This window comes from Marmota monax, unplaced genomic scaffold (genome assembly GCF_021218885.2).
Source record: "Marmota monax isolate L192 unplaced genomic scaffold, Marmota_monax_Labrador192_F-V1.1 WCK01_AAM20220418_F8-fsc00063, whole genome shotgun sequence".
Lineage (NCBI taxonomy): Eukaryota > Metazoa > Chordata > Mammalia > Rodentia > Sciuridae > Marmota > Marmota monax.
The window spans coordinates 888,107-905,599 of NW_026693726.1; the positions used below are offsets into that span (position 1 = coordinate 888,107).

General features: G+C 37.7%; 1 protein-coding gene across 1 annotated transcript; it reads left to right on the forward strand.

Moving 5' to 3' along the window:
• Nucleotides 1–12,242: 12,242 nt before the first annotated feature.
• LOC124103904 (26S proteasome non-ATPase regulatory subunit 8-like) lies at nt 12,243–13,034 on the forward strand. The gene is given in 1 exon segment (XM_046460590.1): nt 12,243–13,034. A coding segment is annotated over 1 exon segment (774 nt). The 5' UTR covers nt 12,243–12,260.
• The last annotated feature ends 4,459 nt before the right edge of the window (nt 13,035–17,493 follow it).

Genomic DNA, 17,493 nt, shown 5'->3' on the forward strand with positions numbered 1-17,493 from the left:
GCAATAGCAGTTAGAGGGCTGGACATACATAGTTGGAGAGAAAACTGGATTCAAAAACTGGAATCCATTAAATGCGTCAGTGGGGCATTTGGTAACTGTTGACTATATTAGTCTTTTCTTTTCTTTTTTTTTCCCCCTGCAGAAATGAGGATAGAACCCAGGGTCTCATTCATGCCAGCAAGCACTCTATCACTGAGCCACATCTCCAGTCTTGGCTTCATTAATTTGAAAGTCAGATTATATACTGAGTTAAATTGAGCTCCAGGAAACATGTTCTGAAAATACATGTTAGCAGAAATGTTTGTTGCCATTAGCTCTGTTTGGCAAGATTACAATAGAAAAGATTAAAACATGATTTTACCCATGTATAAGCAGAATCAAAGGGGAATAAAATTAGAGTTGGAAGATTCAAACATTTCTTAACTCCAGCAAGTAGAAGATACACATAGCTCACCCAGCATAGGCAGGTGAAGAAGACACCTTCCTGGTGGGTAAGTGGAATGCAGATAGTTAGTGGCACAAGCTTTGCAAAATGACCGCTAAAGGTATCAATACAGATGACCTGGGAAAAAAGTCCCCTCAAAGAGAATTTCTATAGAAGATATGATAATGATGCAGGTATTTGAAAAAAATATGGGGGTACCAATGCCTGCAAGGAAAGCTAAGTTCATTAATTACTGTTGCATTTGATTCATCCTGCAAAAGAATAATGAGAGAGTGAGGGCTGTTGACCAGCAGAAAATAGAGTCGTGTACTGCATGATGACATTCCGGAAAAGGATAGGGAATATATACTATGGTGGATAGGGAATATATACTATGGTGGATAGGGAATATATACTAAGGCAATGGAGCTGAAAATTTCCATCACTAGTGACATCCTGGACAACACAACATCATATTGCAACACATTATGTGTTTGTGGTGATTCTGGTGTAAATGAACCTATCGTGCTGACAGACATAGAAAAGAACAGTATAATTATTTACAGTACATAATACTAGATAATGATAATAAATGACTATGCTACTAGTTTCTGTATTTACATACTATACCTTTTATCCTGATCTTAGAGTGTATTCCTTCTAGTTACACAAAAAGAGTTTTCTGGAAGACAGAATGCCATGGGACCTTGGCAGCAGCCTCATACATCTCCTGTTTGCCTGTTTTTGATTTTATCAAGAGGTCACATTGCCTGATCCACTCAGACCATCTAGTTGTGTGCATAAACACTCTGTAGGGTTTGAATTATGACAAAATTCGCTAAAGACACATTTCTCAGAACACATCCCCATTGTTAGATTTTTTTGTTTTACAATCAGACACTTATTACCTGTAGAGGCAGGGCAGACACAGTGAAGGGTAAGTTGAAGACCTCAGTGTCAGAATACGGTATTCCATAGACATTTCAATGATTAACCATGACAGGTTGGTTACAACAAAGTCAGGGCACTGGTTGAGAAAACTTTGGACTTGAGTCATACCACACAGTTAAGCAGACAGATTACCTAACGGTTATTGTCCCATGACTCCCCTGGACCTTCTGCTGTTACAGAAGTTGCTCACTCTGATCTAATAAGAGCTAGCATTTCCTTTATGCTGCAGAAACCTCTCCCATTCAGGGCAGCAAGCACCTCTCTTCCTGCTTAGGAGTTGCTCATTCTCCCTGGTCTGTATGCCAGGTTGATAACTAGAGGTGTCTCCCAGCATAACACAAAGTGCCAAAACTAACTAAGAATGCGGGAGCAGGCCCATAACTGGATCTCCTGTCATATTTCATACTGCACAACTGGAGGCAGCCAGCTTCACTAAACTATAGATAATTGAAATACCACATTGGAGGAAATACCTGGAAGGATGGGATGCCATCCTTCAGAATATGTGTATTTATCAGACCAAAGACTTTTACATGGTGCTGTGTCCAAAAGAAGAAAGATACCTGGGTCCAACAGTCAAGAGGTAAAAGCAGAAGTAACTTCTATACCCATTGTTCCCATTGATACACTGGGAAATACTGCCCTCCCTTTAACATAGTGATGACACTATCCCCACAAACTCTGGGATTCCTGTCTTTACAAACTCTGCAGGGTTGAAAGTCTTGGTCCTTGAAGGGGTGTACTTTTGAGGGAAACATAGCAAGTTACAGCTGCTACCAGGGCACTGTGAATTTCATGTGTCCAGGGACCAGCTGACCAGGAGAAGAATAACCCATAAGAATGATTCCTGATCAGCAGGAGGAGGTAGCGGGTGTGTATACAAGTACCTGCCAGGATATACTGAAGATGGGAGGAGTTAGAGTACTTGGAGGAGAAGGGGGAAGATAAGTACCAGTGCTGTCCCCAAGATCAACTGCAATGCAAGGGTTTGTCATTCATCTCACTACTCTTCATTTTCTAGGTTCCTCTTAAAAACAAGGATCTGCAAGAATAGAAGCTGCTCCCTGAACCAGTGTGAGAAATGCATCTATCTGCATGACAACGCGTGTTGTGTTGGCCTTGAGAATGTGCCTCACAGAGGTCCACCTGCAGGGAGCTTAATTGACCAGGCTGCTTCACTTTGGTATCTATCTGTCACTGTTTGTTTCAGGAGCACACTTCCCACTGGCTCTCAAGGTTGTTGACTGAGTGTACCATGAGTGCTAAAGTGGAGCCATTTCTCCTAAGGCAGGCTCATTTGAGATAGGAGATTACTCTAATGGCTGACATGAGCTCCAGAAACCCCTGGCAACCTGGTTTGAACCTTCCTTTGGCTGCCTGGCCTTTGAGGATGCTTCTAACCAGCCTTCCTTTCCTCTGTTTACTCAAAATGGGACTCACGTCATACTCGGATGTTTCTCCCAGTCTTCTCTGGCTCCTTTTCCATATTCTCTTGCAGGTATTTCTCCTAATAAGATTACTGCATGTTCACCCCAATCATGGCACTTGCTTCTTGGAGGACCTGAATGAACACACTATGTGGGGGTAGAAATCCCTTGCAGAATTTGCTCAGCAGGATTTCACACTTGTTATAGACCAAGGACTTCTGTGGGAGCCTTATTCCTTTTTCTAGATTGAAGCATTTCTTATGGATAAGCATCCTTTCCCATCATTTGTTACTAGGATGAGAGTAACTGATCCTTCTTTCTTGGTTATCTGGATGAGAGAGAGATACACCCAGGCCTGCTATAATGTCTCCCACAGTTCACCCCCAACTTTATAAGATACTTCATCCAAACTATGTGGCCTTTGAACTCAGTGCCACATTGGATGGGACTTTTGTTTTATTTTTCTTGGATAGTGGGTGTTTTATCTGCAGAAAGGAGAACAAACCAAATATTTGGTTATCAGATTTATATACTGTTGGGGTTAAAAAAAATCCTTCACTATTTCTGATCTCCACCTTCTAGAAATATGTTAAATAATATTTTCAACCCTCCTGGAATTGAATGAGACATAGTAACCAGATCTAACTAATGAGTTCTAAGTGGAAGTTACATGTATATTTCTAGGATAGGACATTTAATCACCAGAGGTTTCTTTTCCCCTTTAAATGAGAGCAGCAATGTTCTTTTAGCATAATTCGCAAGTGAGGACATCACAGAAAGGAGCAGCCAGGTAGCAAATGAAAATATCCTTCTGGATGACTATTAAAGCTCTGCCTCCTAAGTCATAAGACTTTTGTTATCTGAGCATAATGCAGCCCACAGATTTTCCAACTAAGTATGCATTAGACTTACCTGAAGGATTCATTAAGACACATATTTGGAAGCCCCAACTTTTGAATTTCTGATCCAGTAGGTCTGGGATGGGACTCAGGAAACAGAATTTCTAAGAGGTTCCCAGGTGGTGTTGATGCATGAACTTTAATCCTGATGCATGAACATATTAACCTTAACGTTCTTTGGCAGCCTATATAACTATGAGAGTGAAGCAGTTAAGAACATACACGACAGAGGCCACTTTCTGCTTAATGGGAATTCTATTTATGTCTGAAACAATTGGAAATTTTCTCCCCCCTCAGTGGAAATTGGATAGAATCCCATATGCAGTCTACAGTGGGGACATTCTATTGAGTCAGTCAAGGCAGATGTAGAAACAGATAATAATTTAGTTCATGCAACTAAAAAGGAAAGCATTAGTAGCTGTATCAGTCACCAAAGAACAGGATCTAATAAATTTAGCAAGAATAGATTTAGTACACAGTATTAAATGGATTACAAAAATGTCAGACAAGGTAAAGAAGGATTGTGTATGTCCAGTGTCTTCAGTATCTACAAATGCTTTGCACTTGATATATATTTTTGATTATATAATAAAAAACAATTCGTGGTTGTTATTATTCAAGCTGCTGCTGCTGCCATTTTTTTTTTTTTGTACTAGCGATGACTCCAGGGGTGCTTTACCACTGAGCTATATCTCCAGTTCTTTTTATTTTTTTATTTTGAGACAAGGTCTTGCTAAGTTACTGAGAGTTTTGTTGCTTTGCTGAGACTGGCCTCAGATTTGCAATCCTTTTGCCTCAGCCTCCGGAGTCACTGGGATTACAGGTGTGTGTCACCATGCCCAGTTGATTCTAGCTTCTTATCACTCTGCTCCTTGTGGCTGAAGATCAGCAGAAGGTGGGTGGGCAAATGTGTGGAGCCTATTATTTATTCTAACCAAAAAGCATGTTTGACATTAAATTGTTTTCACAAAAAGTTCATCATTGTATTTACTCTACACTTGTGTGGGTGGTGGTTAGGATATGGACTGTACTTGACATTAGAGTAACATTTCTCAAGGGGTGAGTTTAGAGATTCCGTGGATAATTTTATAGAAGAATTTTACTGAAAACATCCTTTTTAGAGAATCACTAAATATACCTTATATTTTTTTTAATGGGAATGCTTTCACTGAACTATATATTTAAAATAAATTTATCTATCATGCATCAGGTATACCTCAAAGGTTAATTTTGAAAGTAAAAAAAAAATTCTTTTTACTTTTCCAGGGATTTGCAAAAATATTTACATATAGCTGAAGACCTTAAAACTTAAGTGAAAGTAAAAAACTAACAAAATATTACAAAAAAAAAATCATTTTTTTATTTAACAAAATCATCTTTAAATGAAATTTTGTTCAGTAACGGAAACTGAATCCATGGTTTAATTTATTTCTCTGCATCTGTTTTTTATATATCTCATTTATAGAAAAATTTCACTTATTAAAAAATGAAGTCAAAATGAAGCCTGTGTTCAAGAGCACAGTTTAACTGTATTAATAGCATAACATTAAATTAATTTTGTTAAAAATGTCTAGCAGTCAGGGATTTAAAGCATGAATGATTGAGAAAGAGTTAGAAGAAACCCCAATCAAGTTATCAGGTTCATTTTTAAGCAGCAATAGAACAATAAACATGAGAAGCATACAGTTTTTCATCCTTTTTATTTATGTGAATAAGTCAGTTCATGAAAATGTCACTTACTATATGCCATTATGTAAAAATGTGGGTGTGTAACCGATGTGATTCTGCAATTTGTATTTGGGGTAAAAATGGGAGTTCATAACCCAACTGAGTCAAATGTATGAAAGATGATATATCATGAGCTTTGTAATGTTTTGAACAACCAATAAAAAAAAAAAGAAAATGTCACTTACTATCCAGCACTATTCTTACATTATTATGTGATGCAGTACTCAGTACACATAATGCTAGTTCACTTCCACTCTCTGTTAACATCAGTAGAACATAAATTGGTAATTGTGTGGTAACTATGCAATTAACTCAAGTCACCACTGTACCTTTTCATTAGCATCAACCAAGAGTAGTATTACCCTCTCAGTGACCTCTACATAAATGATAATATCCTTAGCTGTTAAAGAGAGAGAGAGAAAAAAAAGTGAATCTAGTGTTGTGAAGGGTGATGGAGTGACAGCCTGAAGCCTTTTTTTTTTTTTTTTAATCTACCACATGGTACAAATAGTGAAAATGCAAACCTCTCTAAGCAGCCTCATTAGTACATCTCACCTCTTTTCTTTAAGAATAGAAGATTTCTTACTTATTCCTTTGCTTGATAAGATGTCTGAAAAGTTACACATCAGTTTGTAATTTTTTCCATAAAGGTTAATCTCTGTGAGAGACCTTCCAAAATCATGGATTCACACATTTCCTGCTCCCAGATAGTACTCATGCTCACCAATACACTTGGTATATCTTAAGCACAACTTAAGCTTTGGAAATTCTTACTATTAATTATCAGTAAGTGTCTGCTTTGAGTATTACAAAAAAACTATTGAATGTTAAATTACTCAGATAAAATTCATTCTTATATTCAATTTCTTGTCAAGTTTTTTGTTCTTTAGGTTCATGTTCTTATTGAAAATAAAATTGAACAGATTACATATTCACAACTATAGGGCAGTGGATAAGGAAACTCTTAAGCTATAGGGTGAAAAGCATCTTAAGATTAGAATCATGAGCTTGGAAATCAGACTCACCTGGGTTTTGGTACAGGTGTTAGCATTCCCTGAACGTTTAAAAAGATACAAGAACTTGAAAGGAGAAGAAAATGCTTCCTTGAAGAAATACATTTTTACCTGTGAAATGAATGAGAATCAGCTATCACAGAGATAAATATTCTAGACAGACAGATTAAGAAACTGGCACATGGCAATGGCCCTATATTGAGAGAAAACTTGGCATATCCAAAGGAACAAAAGAAAACCACTGAGATGGAAGTGATCTTGAGGGTGAGGGGTCTTTGTGGGCAGAAATGCTGCAGAGATAGAGAGTTATCATGCTCTGGATCATGCAGAGCTGTGGTGAAGCTACAGGTCTGTATGTTTTGAGCAGTTGGAAACCAACTGTGGGTTCTAAATATGTAGAATTTAGGGTGTGTGTGTGTGTTATGTGTGTTTAATCTTAAATGCAGTGGGAAGTAATTTAAGGGTTTTAAACAGGAGGAGGAGAAGTATTAAAATCAAATTGGGGGATTTGTAAGATGATTCTGGCTTCACTGTCAAAAATGGATTAAAAGCCCAGGTGTGGTGGCACATGCCTGGAACCCCAGTGGCTCAGGAGGTTGAGGCAGGAGGATCCAGAGTTCAAAGCCAGCCACAGCAAAATCAAGGTGCTAAGCAACTCAGTGAGACCCTGTCTCTAAATAGAACTGGGGATGTGGCTCAGTGATTGAGTGTCCCCGAGTTAAATCCCCTGCAGCTGCCACCCTAGCCCCTCCCCCCCCCGCCCCGCAAATGGATTAAAAGGGACAAAAGTGAATGCAAATTACTAAAAGAGTTGATACAAGATACTGTGGACTCATCTCCTCTCAGACACCTGAAAGTCATCTTGAAAAGTCTCAGGTCTTCTCACACAAACCTGTCTTACTTTAGTGTCCCCCAAGTGAGTAGATAAAGGTAAGCTTTTCAAGTTGAAACCTAGAGGCTTCCATCTCCTCAGGTCCTCACAGGCAACCCCATCAGTTTTGCTTCCTGGGATCTCTGTATTCATTTGTCCATCTCTACTCACTGCCACCATCTAACACAGGCTACTCTCATTTCAAGACAAAAGTATTGTAATAGCTTTTTAGCTGACCCCTCACATAATTTCGGTCCTCCCTATTATTCACACTACAATCAAAGTGATTTTCTAAAACCACAAATTTTATCAAAAATTTTCTAGGGCATTTTGCTTTCCAACTTTTAAGTCCGGAAGCAGGCTACACTTACTTAGTCTGCATTACAATACAAAGAGCTACAAATTTATAGCTGCATGTCTGCAAGTGGCTAACCTGGATGTATTTTCTGTGCTGGAATTTAGGTCAAGGTCAAGTTTGCTCTCCCATCACTGCCATTTTATTTTGTGTTCTTGGGTCTCTATATTTGCAATATCAAATATCATTTTTTACCTATTTTGGTTTATTTGACTCTTACAGAAGTGTTTTATAGATAGAAGAATTATGTGACCTAAATTTGAAAGTATCATGGGGTATAGAAGAAAGACATATATGATAGTTAGTAAGAAATAGGCTTCCTCAATGTGGTTATGCAATTTCAGAATCCATCTGGTGCATTAGCAAGTCCACAGATCTCAGGGAAGATGGTAATGACCTGGCATCTGTAAGACTAAATGAGAATACATATGTAGTAGACATTATGCCATTTTCTTATTTTATTTTATTTTTTTTCAAGGATACTCAGCCAGCCACTGAGCTACATCCCCAGCCCTTTCTCTTTTTAATTTTGAGACAGTGACTTGCTAAGTTGCACAAGTTCACCTCAAACTTTTGATCCTCCTGCCTTGGCCTCCAGAGTAGCTGGGATTACAGGTATGTGCCACAGTGCCTCCCTATTCTTTTTTTTTCTTAAACTACCTTCAGAGCAGTAAGGAGATAAATCCTGCTGGAAATTCCTAACATTCTATTTTGCTTCTTTGCTGTCCACAAACATCAACTGAAGAAGTGTGTATTTAGAGGTATGATTGGTATTATATAATTTTAAAGAGAAGCAAGAGGGATGTCACTTTTCATTAAAAAATTTAGAATCTGAGACAGCAAAAACATCCTCCTAAGAAATTATTAAGGGCATAGATCTTCATTATTCTGTGATTTTAAATAAATTATCAAATGGCTACCTTGTAGAAAAAAAAATTTAGTAAACAGCATAGGGTTACTGAAAGGAGAGGTCGATGATGATTAGAAATCTACTGATGGTGGCAGTTGAAAGGGAGGCATAAATTATACTTGGAATTATGGATAAAATTTAGAGAAACAGAGAAGAGAAGTCATGCCAACTCTATCACTAAACACAAGTGTATTTTTCTATTTTTATAATATTCAGGTATTCTGAATTCAATATCTTTACCTCACCCTCTAAACATTCTTTCTTCCTTTGATTTTTCAACACCAGTGTCTATTTCACCAATCTGGAAAAAACATAAGAATACTATTCCTTCATCGAGCTAAATATAAATACAAAACAAAATAAAACAAAAAGCCATAAATATTTCCTGTGATCTGACAGCTCCTGAAACCACTATTTTTTTTTTTAAAGAAAAGAAATACTTGGTTGTGAGGCAGATACTGAAGGATGAGCTGAGATTTCTACTTTCTAGGAGACTGTAGTTTTCATTTGTTCATTGCTCTTCCCTTTTTCAGGTAACTTCCAACTCTACCCACACACATCCTTTGGGACCTACTTCACCCCACCCTAGGAGGTCTAGAAGGTTGCCATGGGTAGCCAATCACAGTAATCTGCCCAGTGTGTTTATTCTCTATGTGTTGAGAGGCACATGTGTCAGGCTGGGCTAATGATACTTGCATATCCCTTTGATCACAATATCCAAATGGCAGACATGTGACTCAAGTGGGCAATTAGAGTCCTTCCTTGAATGTCCATGGTAGGGGGAAAACATAGTTCTTTTGTCTTGAATCACAAACTTGTAAGACATGAACACTGACAGGTTCTGTTATATAGAGACACCTGAGACAGACATACAAAAATAAAAGCCTAGACTAGTGATGAGGTAGTAGGTGAAGAGAGAAAGGAGAAAAATTTTAAAAGAGAGTTATGATGCTCCAGAACTCCAGCTTTTACTGCTGAAATATACTCTAATCCTGTCTTTCCATTATTTGGTTTTGTGAGTCAGTAGATTTCCTTTTTACTTAGGTTACTTTGTGTTGAATTTCTGTCACTTGCGACTGAAATTGTCATCATACAAAATTTGAAAGGTACATGGAAGAGTTCTAGGATGAGAGAACATAATAAAATCATGCAATTAAATAAAAAGTTCATAGAAGTGAGGGATATATGTGGATTGGTATCTTAGCTCATTCCAGCTTCTATAGCAAAATGACTTATAATCTATTTCTTACAGTCTCCAATGCTGGGAATACCAAGATGAAGGTGCTAGCAGATTTGGTGTCTGGCGAGGATCTGCTTACTGGCTGTCTTTTCATTTTGTCCTCAAAGGGCAGAAAGGGGAGAGGGATTCTCCAAGGCTCTTGTAAGAGCACTATTCCCATTAGTGAAGGTGGAGACTTCCAAAGGCCCCACCTCCAAATGTCATCACCTTGGAGACTAGGTTTCAATTTAAGGATTTGATAGGGTTGAGGGAAACCAACATTGGGTCTATAGTAGATGGAATCATAACAGAAGGAATCATGGTGTCCTAAAATCTTGATTAGGATTCTGAATAGTAAGATTTTGTTGACAAAGAACCAATTATTTTACATAAGTGTGAAAACAAAGGAAGGAGGCAGAAAGGCAGTTGAAATATACATATGAATTACATCCACACAACTAACTGTGACTACAAAGTGTTAGTTTATTTTGTCACACTACCTGAAAATTCATTAATCTGAATCTCATTGAGGGAAATTATCTCTTCTTTTAAAATAGTAAGGTTCTTATAATATTGTTAGTCATTTATACTATAACATAATTAATGTGGCTACTTCAAGTCCTCCAGAGCTTTGTCATCAATCCAAAAGCTTTGTCCCCTTTGAATGCTATATATGTTTATTTTATTTGTTGAATTTTTTTTTTTCAGTGCTGGAAATTGAATCCAGAGCCTTTTGCATGCTACGAAAGTGCTCTACCACTGAGCTGACTATAGTAAATTTAAGGAAAAAATAATATTCACTTTACATAAAATCTTCTTTAGAGTAGAAGAGGAAGTCTGAACATTTCACTCTGTATGTATTATACCTCAGGTTAAAAAAAAATTGTTAAGAGACAACTATAAAAAGAAGTAAAACAAGCAAGCCCCAATATGATACACGATGTTTGCAACATGCTTTATAAAGCTCTAGTATCTGTACTATATGGGCAATCCCTATAAATCAGTAAGAAATGAAGAGATATTTTATAAAAGAGAAATTACAAATAGCCAGCAAGCACACTGAAAGATGACTAACCCTATTTGTAGTCAAGGAAATGTAAAATTTAACCACAATGAGAAGATAACTCGATAATAGATATAAAAATTGAAAAGTTTAATAATAGCAAATTTTGAGGAAGGTATTTAGCAAAGGAAACTCCTCCCGTGACAAATGTGACTGCATACTGGGGCAACTACTTTTGGAGAAAAAGTTCTGTGCCATACAGTTGAAAACACACATATGGAAACCAGCAATTACCCCCCAGGTACATGTCCTGGAGATAATCTTGCAAGTAATCTTCATATTACAGGCACAAGATCCTTTATAGTGATTTGTTTGCAATGACTCTAAGCTGGAAATAACACACATGGCCATTGATAGTAGAATGAACAAATACATTTATATACATAGTCATTCAACTCTATAGAGCCATGAAAATTAACCCACCACAGCTACGCACAACATAAACAGATCTCACAAATAAATGTGAGAGAAAGAATCAGGACACAAATAAATGCATATGTTATGATTCCATTTATATGAAAATCAAATCCAGGGGAAAATATACTGTGAAACATTCATGCTGAGATGGTAAAACTGGCAGAAAATGAAAGATAATATGGGAAGGGTAAATGGTGGAGCTTTGCTTATAGGTAAAGTCCTTTCTTGACTTGTGTGATAGTTATTTGATTGTTCACTTTATAATTATTAACTTATATATGATGAATGTGTGCATATGTAAAATATTCTCTAATTTCATAACCAAAAAAAGGACATACTAAATTTAAGATAATTCTCAACGTGGGCTATTTCTTAAGCAATAAATTTGACATTCAGACAGGGAGTGTCTGACTCTAGAATCTGCACTTTGATCCACTTATTAAAACATGCACAATACATTCATACACACAAATATCCCATGGATCCAAGAATAGAATTAAATGCACAAAACTCTTGTGATGGAAAATTCAATTCGTATCATATTCTCGACAGAAAGCTTAGCTATTTGTGGACAATAAATCTCTGTTTTATACATATGATTTTAGTTCTTCCCACACATATTTGCTTATGCTTGAATCCTTAAAATTTGATGCTTCCGTATTTTTCTTGGCTTGAGAATTGCACGTAGAAATCAGGAATTCAGGAAATGGGGGTTGAATGATCTCTGTTCTGTGTGACTTCCAGAGATTGAATCTAAAGTCCCAGTTTTAGTGAGGAAATTATTGTTAAATTAGCATAAATTAGCATATTAAAAACATTAGAATCCAGGCCCCACTTCGGCCCTTGAGCTTTGGAGGCATCTCAGCCTTTTCCTGGGCTGGCAGTTAGCCATGTCGCTGAAGATGGCGGTCAGCACGGTGAACAGGACGGCCACGGCCGGCATCTGGAGCTCGGGCTCTGCAGTCCTGCAGGAGGCGGCCGGCATGTAGGAGCAACTCAAGGGCGAGTGGAACCGGAAGAGCCCCAATCTCAGCAAGTGCGGAGAAGAGCTGGGCCGCCTCAAGCTGGTTCTGCTGGAGCTGAACTTCCTGCCCACCACGGGGACCAAGCTGACCAAACAACAGCTCATCCTGGCCCGTGATATTTTGGAGATTGGGGCCCAGTGGAGCATCCTTCGCAAGAACATCCCCTCCTTCGAGCGCTACATGGCCCAGCTCAAATGCTACTACTTTGATTACAAGGGGCAGCTGCCAGAGTCCGCCTACATGCACCAGCTCCTGGGCCTCAACCTCCTCTTCCTGCTGTCCCAGAACCGGGTGGCTGAGTTTCATACAGAGTTGGAGCGCTTCCCGGCCAAGGTCATCCAGTCCAATGTCTACATCAAGCACCCTGTGTCCATTGAGCAGTACCTGATGGAGGGCAGCTACAACAAGGTGTTCCTGGCCAAAGGTAACATCACTGCCGAGAGCTACACCTTCTTCATCGACATTCTGCTGGACACTATCAGGGATGAGATTGCAGGGTGCATTGAGAAGGCCTATGAGAAAATCCTTTTCACTGAGGCCACCCGGATCCTCTTCTTCAACACACCCAGAAAGATGACGGAGTATGCTAAGAAGCGAGGGTGGGTCCTGGGCCCCAACAGCTACTACAGTTTTTCCAGCCAGCAGCAGAAGCCAGAAGACACCACCATTCCCTCCACGGAATTAGCCAAACAGGTCATGGAGTATGCTCGGCAGCTGGAGATGATTGTTTGAGCCCATTGGCCCTGGGGCAGGGCAGGGCATGGTTATTTAAAATAGTCACAGTGCAGGCTGCCCGCCAATAAGTTAGACTGACATTCCTTCTTCCAGGGAAAAAAAACCCAAAAGTGTTGGAGTTGAAAAAAGTTGTTTGGATTATTTTAATATTTTTCTTTATTTACCAGATTTACTGTCTTCAAAGATTTAGTCATCACAGTTCTAAAATGTTATTGCTTCTATACACTCTTGACATAAGAAAATTCACCATTCATAAATTACGTGAATGAAATTACATGAGAAAAATATTACACATTTGAAAATCAATTCTGAGCAAGGGTTTCATCTGTGTTGACAATTGTGTAGACAATTCTCCCTGTTTAAATAAACATTGGATTATATCTCATGTATAATGATGTCACAAGTATCTAGCAAAAATACTTTACCAACAATAAAAAAATATTGTTCTGTGCAAATGTACTGCTAACTTTGTACACTTGCTTTTTGAACAACCCTTTTTTATTTTAATACATTGAGAATATTATTGCTTTTGGGGGAAAATATACCACATGGATTATTTTTCATATCTATTTCTTTTCTTTTTTCTTACATAGACATATAGCAAAATATCCTTCAAGGAAATTTACACATTTCTTTTGTTTTTGCCTGTAAAACCTCAGTAAGAATATCCATAATAATTTTGTCATTTTGTTATGGTCATGTTGGATTATAAAATTGCTTTTATTTCAATGTTTAGAAATAGCTGTCTCAAAAAGAAAGTGTTCTTTCAAAAAACCATATTCAGAATATTTGTGGAATTTTGTAAACAGGCTACAGTATCAGAAAGCAATATATGGCTAGATTTGGTTGGGGTGGGGAAACTACTTGTCTTTTAACAACATACTATTTCTCTCTTTTTTCTTTTTCTTTCTTTTCTTTTTTTTTTTAAACTGAGAATTGAACTCAGGTGCACTTTACTATTGAGCTACATCCACAACTCTTTTTCTTTTTAATTTTGAGACAGGGTCTTGCAAAGTTGCTTAGGGCTCTGCTAAGTTATCTTGGCTGGTCTCAAACCTGCAGGCTTCTCCCTCAGTCTCCAGAATGGCTGAGATTACAGGTGTACCACCATGCTTGACTGAGCTGTTTACAAAAACTGGCATTTGCATTTTCATATGATCATGAATCCCAGTGCTTAAAAGTATTTATGCATTAATGTTTGTATATTAGTTGGAAGGAACTAACTGCCTGGGAGTCATATATAATGAGTATTTATTTTACAAATTCAATAATTATATAATTTATATATGGACATTCTGGGCTTACACTTTAAAGGAGCTATTACCTTGAAAATGTGATAGTGACTTGATTTATAATATCAAGGACAATGGTGTATTGTGCCTGATAAGTACATAATAAATTGAGGAAAGCTCTATGCTTTTAAAAACATACACAAGCAAATGAGCATTCTTAAGAAATTGAAATATATGATTTTTAGAATTATTTAAATATTAAATTAGTGAAAGAATTACTATTTATTTTTTAAAAATACCAATTTTCAATTATTTGATGGAAACACAGGTGTATTTCCTGAAGTAGCCACCAGATGGCTATATGGACCCTTCCTTAGTTAAGGGTTCATTTTTTGTTGTTTTTTTCCCCCTGCTGCACAACTAAAGATTCTTTACATAATTTTTATGGGACTTTGAAATGACTTAAAATATAAAGATATAATAGATATTAATGCAGTGACATTTGTGTGTATAATTGTTTCCGTTGATTTTAGTATAAGTAATGAAGACTGACAAGGATGAATCTCACAGAATCCCTAAATCACAGAAATTTCAAACGTTTAATATTTAGCTATCTTTTACTCCAAAGTCTTAATTTTACAGATTAAGAACATGAGATCTAAAAGGCATTCATTTTTCCCATCATTTTGGGCTTAGTTTCACTGGCAAAGTCTAAGTACATTATTCAGATAATTCAAATGCAGGATTAGGAAAAGACATCAAAATTACCTCTAAAACTACTCTGCAAATAAATGATAAGAAGTCCATCTCTTTGAATTATTAAGGAAATTATATTTATATATGTTGCTTCCATTCTGTCAATGCACTTACAAGGAAAAAATAGGTAAAATAAAACAAAGCCTAAACACTTTTTCTTTTTTTTTTTTTTAATGGTACTGGGGATTGGGCTCAGGGCCTTGTCAATGCTAGGGAAGCATTCTATCACTTATTTACATTCCCTGGCCTTTTTTGAAAAATGTTATTTTGAGACACGCTGTCACTAAATTGCCCATGCCGGCCTCCAACTTGCCATCCTCTTGCCTCAGCCTCCTCCGTCCCCTTCCCCACACCCAGATAAAATATTATTTGATGATGAAGCCTTACCACATATTTTGTTCTGGAATATAGTTATCTTAGAAATAATTAGATTTATGTTACCATAAAAAGAGCTAAAATAAGAGTATTGCAACTCTGTCAAGTATGACTATTTAATGCAATTGGTATTTTAAAATATTGGTATATTATAAATTTAGTATTGTGTTATTTTCCAAAAATAAGATTCATTTTGATATGATTTTTCTGGACTATTTCTAAACACTTTTATTACTTTGTATTGGACATATAGTTCTGAATATGTTCTGACATCTTTATAAAATTGTGCTTAAAACTATAACCATTGATACTGAAATTTAGCATCAACAGCTCATATTCTCCTTTTGGTGGGAGAGTATAGCTGTGCATGCTAACAACTATGAAATTTAACAAACAAGTTACCTTTTCTCCTCCATAAAAGCAATTGAATGCTAACCTTGGAATGTTAGGGCTGCCTTACTCTAGTCTCCCAGCAATGAATGGAAACAGAGCTCAGGGAGCATCACAGAATGTCTGTCTTATGCCACTTTAGTCAGAATTTACACATTACAACTCAGAGATGTTTAAATATGGTGAGATTTGTTTTCTATAACTGATGTCATCTTGATCTCAGTGACTCAAACAGGAAAAAAGAGAAGAGAGAAATAAAGCCTTAAATGTGATGTAAGTCAGTGTTTATTTCTATTGCTAGTTTTTTGTTTTGGTACTGGGCATGGATCCCGGGGTCACATAACCACCAAGACACATCCCCACTCCTTTTGATGTTTTATGTTGAGAAAGGGTCTCACTAAGTTGCTTAGGGTCTCACTAAGTTGCTTAGGGCCTTGAGAAATTGCTGAGATTGGCCTTGAACTTGGAATACTACTGCCCCAGCCTCTGAAATCTCTGGGATTACAGGTGTGAGCCACTGCACCCAGCTGTTCCTAGTGACTTTCTTTCTTCTTCTTCTTCCTCTTTTTTTTTTTTTTACAAAGAAGCCTTTTTTATTTTTATTTATTTATTTATTTATTTATTTTGTGATGCTGGGGATTGAACCCAGGGCCTTGGGCATTCAAGGCAAGCACTTTACCAACTGAGCTATATCCTCAGTCCCTCCCCCGCCCCACACCACCAGTGACTTTCTTATAGTCATTTCAAACTTCATCCCATTTGGAAGGGTTTTTTCTTGCCCTTTTCTTTTCCAACATGGTGTATTCAATGCAGGGCAAAGATTATCTATCTTTTAGTGGGGAGGAAAACTCTTCTGGTTATTTTCTGTTTTCTCAGTCCATGATGTCTCCAAAGAGTTGATCCTGGGACCTTCATACCGTTGGGTGTTTTACAGTAGTTCCATATTGAAAATCATGGTCTGTCAGACTTCATGTCATCTCTACATACCCTCTCTAAGCCCTTAAGGACCTGGGAAGCTGGGTGCAGGGGAGCACACCTCTAATCCCAGCAACTCAGGAGGCCGAGGCAGGACAATCGCAAGTGCAAAGCCAGCTGGTTAAGAGAAAAGAGAAGAAGAAGCAGCAGCAGCTATTGAGTGTGCTGTCTAGGTCTGTCTGCTTCTGCTGAACCATGTTGCTACAATGTGCTTTCTGATGGTCTCCTCTCAGCTCTCTTGTATCTCCTCTCTCGGGGCTGACTTGAGCGGTCGATAGGATGCTGCTTGAGTATCACAGTGTGCTCTCCTCTAAATCTTTCCAACTCATGCAGATGCCGATGGTTGTCTTTCCCTTTTGATTTGCTCTGGGAAATTTCTTACATTCTTCAATCCTCTTAACCATGGCTTTTATAGGAAATTGTCTCAAGATTTGCTCTGGTTTTGCAGTAAGAAGTTTGTGTGTGTGTGTGTGTGTGTTTCCTTTTTTTTTTTTTTTGGTACTAGCAATTGAACCCAGGGGTGCTTAACCACTGAGCCACATCCCCAACCCTTTTTATATTTTATTTAGAGACGGGGTCTTGCTAAGTTGCTTAAGTCCACACTAACTTGCTGAGGTTGGCTTTGAACTGACAATCCTCCTGCCTCAGCCTCCCAAGCCACTGGGATTATACGCATGGGCCACCGCACCCTGTTGCAGTAAAAAAAAATTAAGAATTCACAAAAAGAT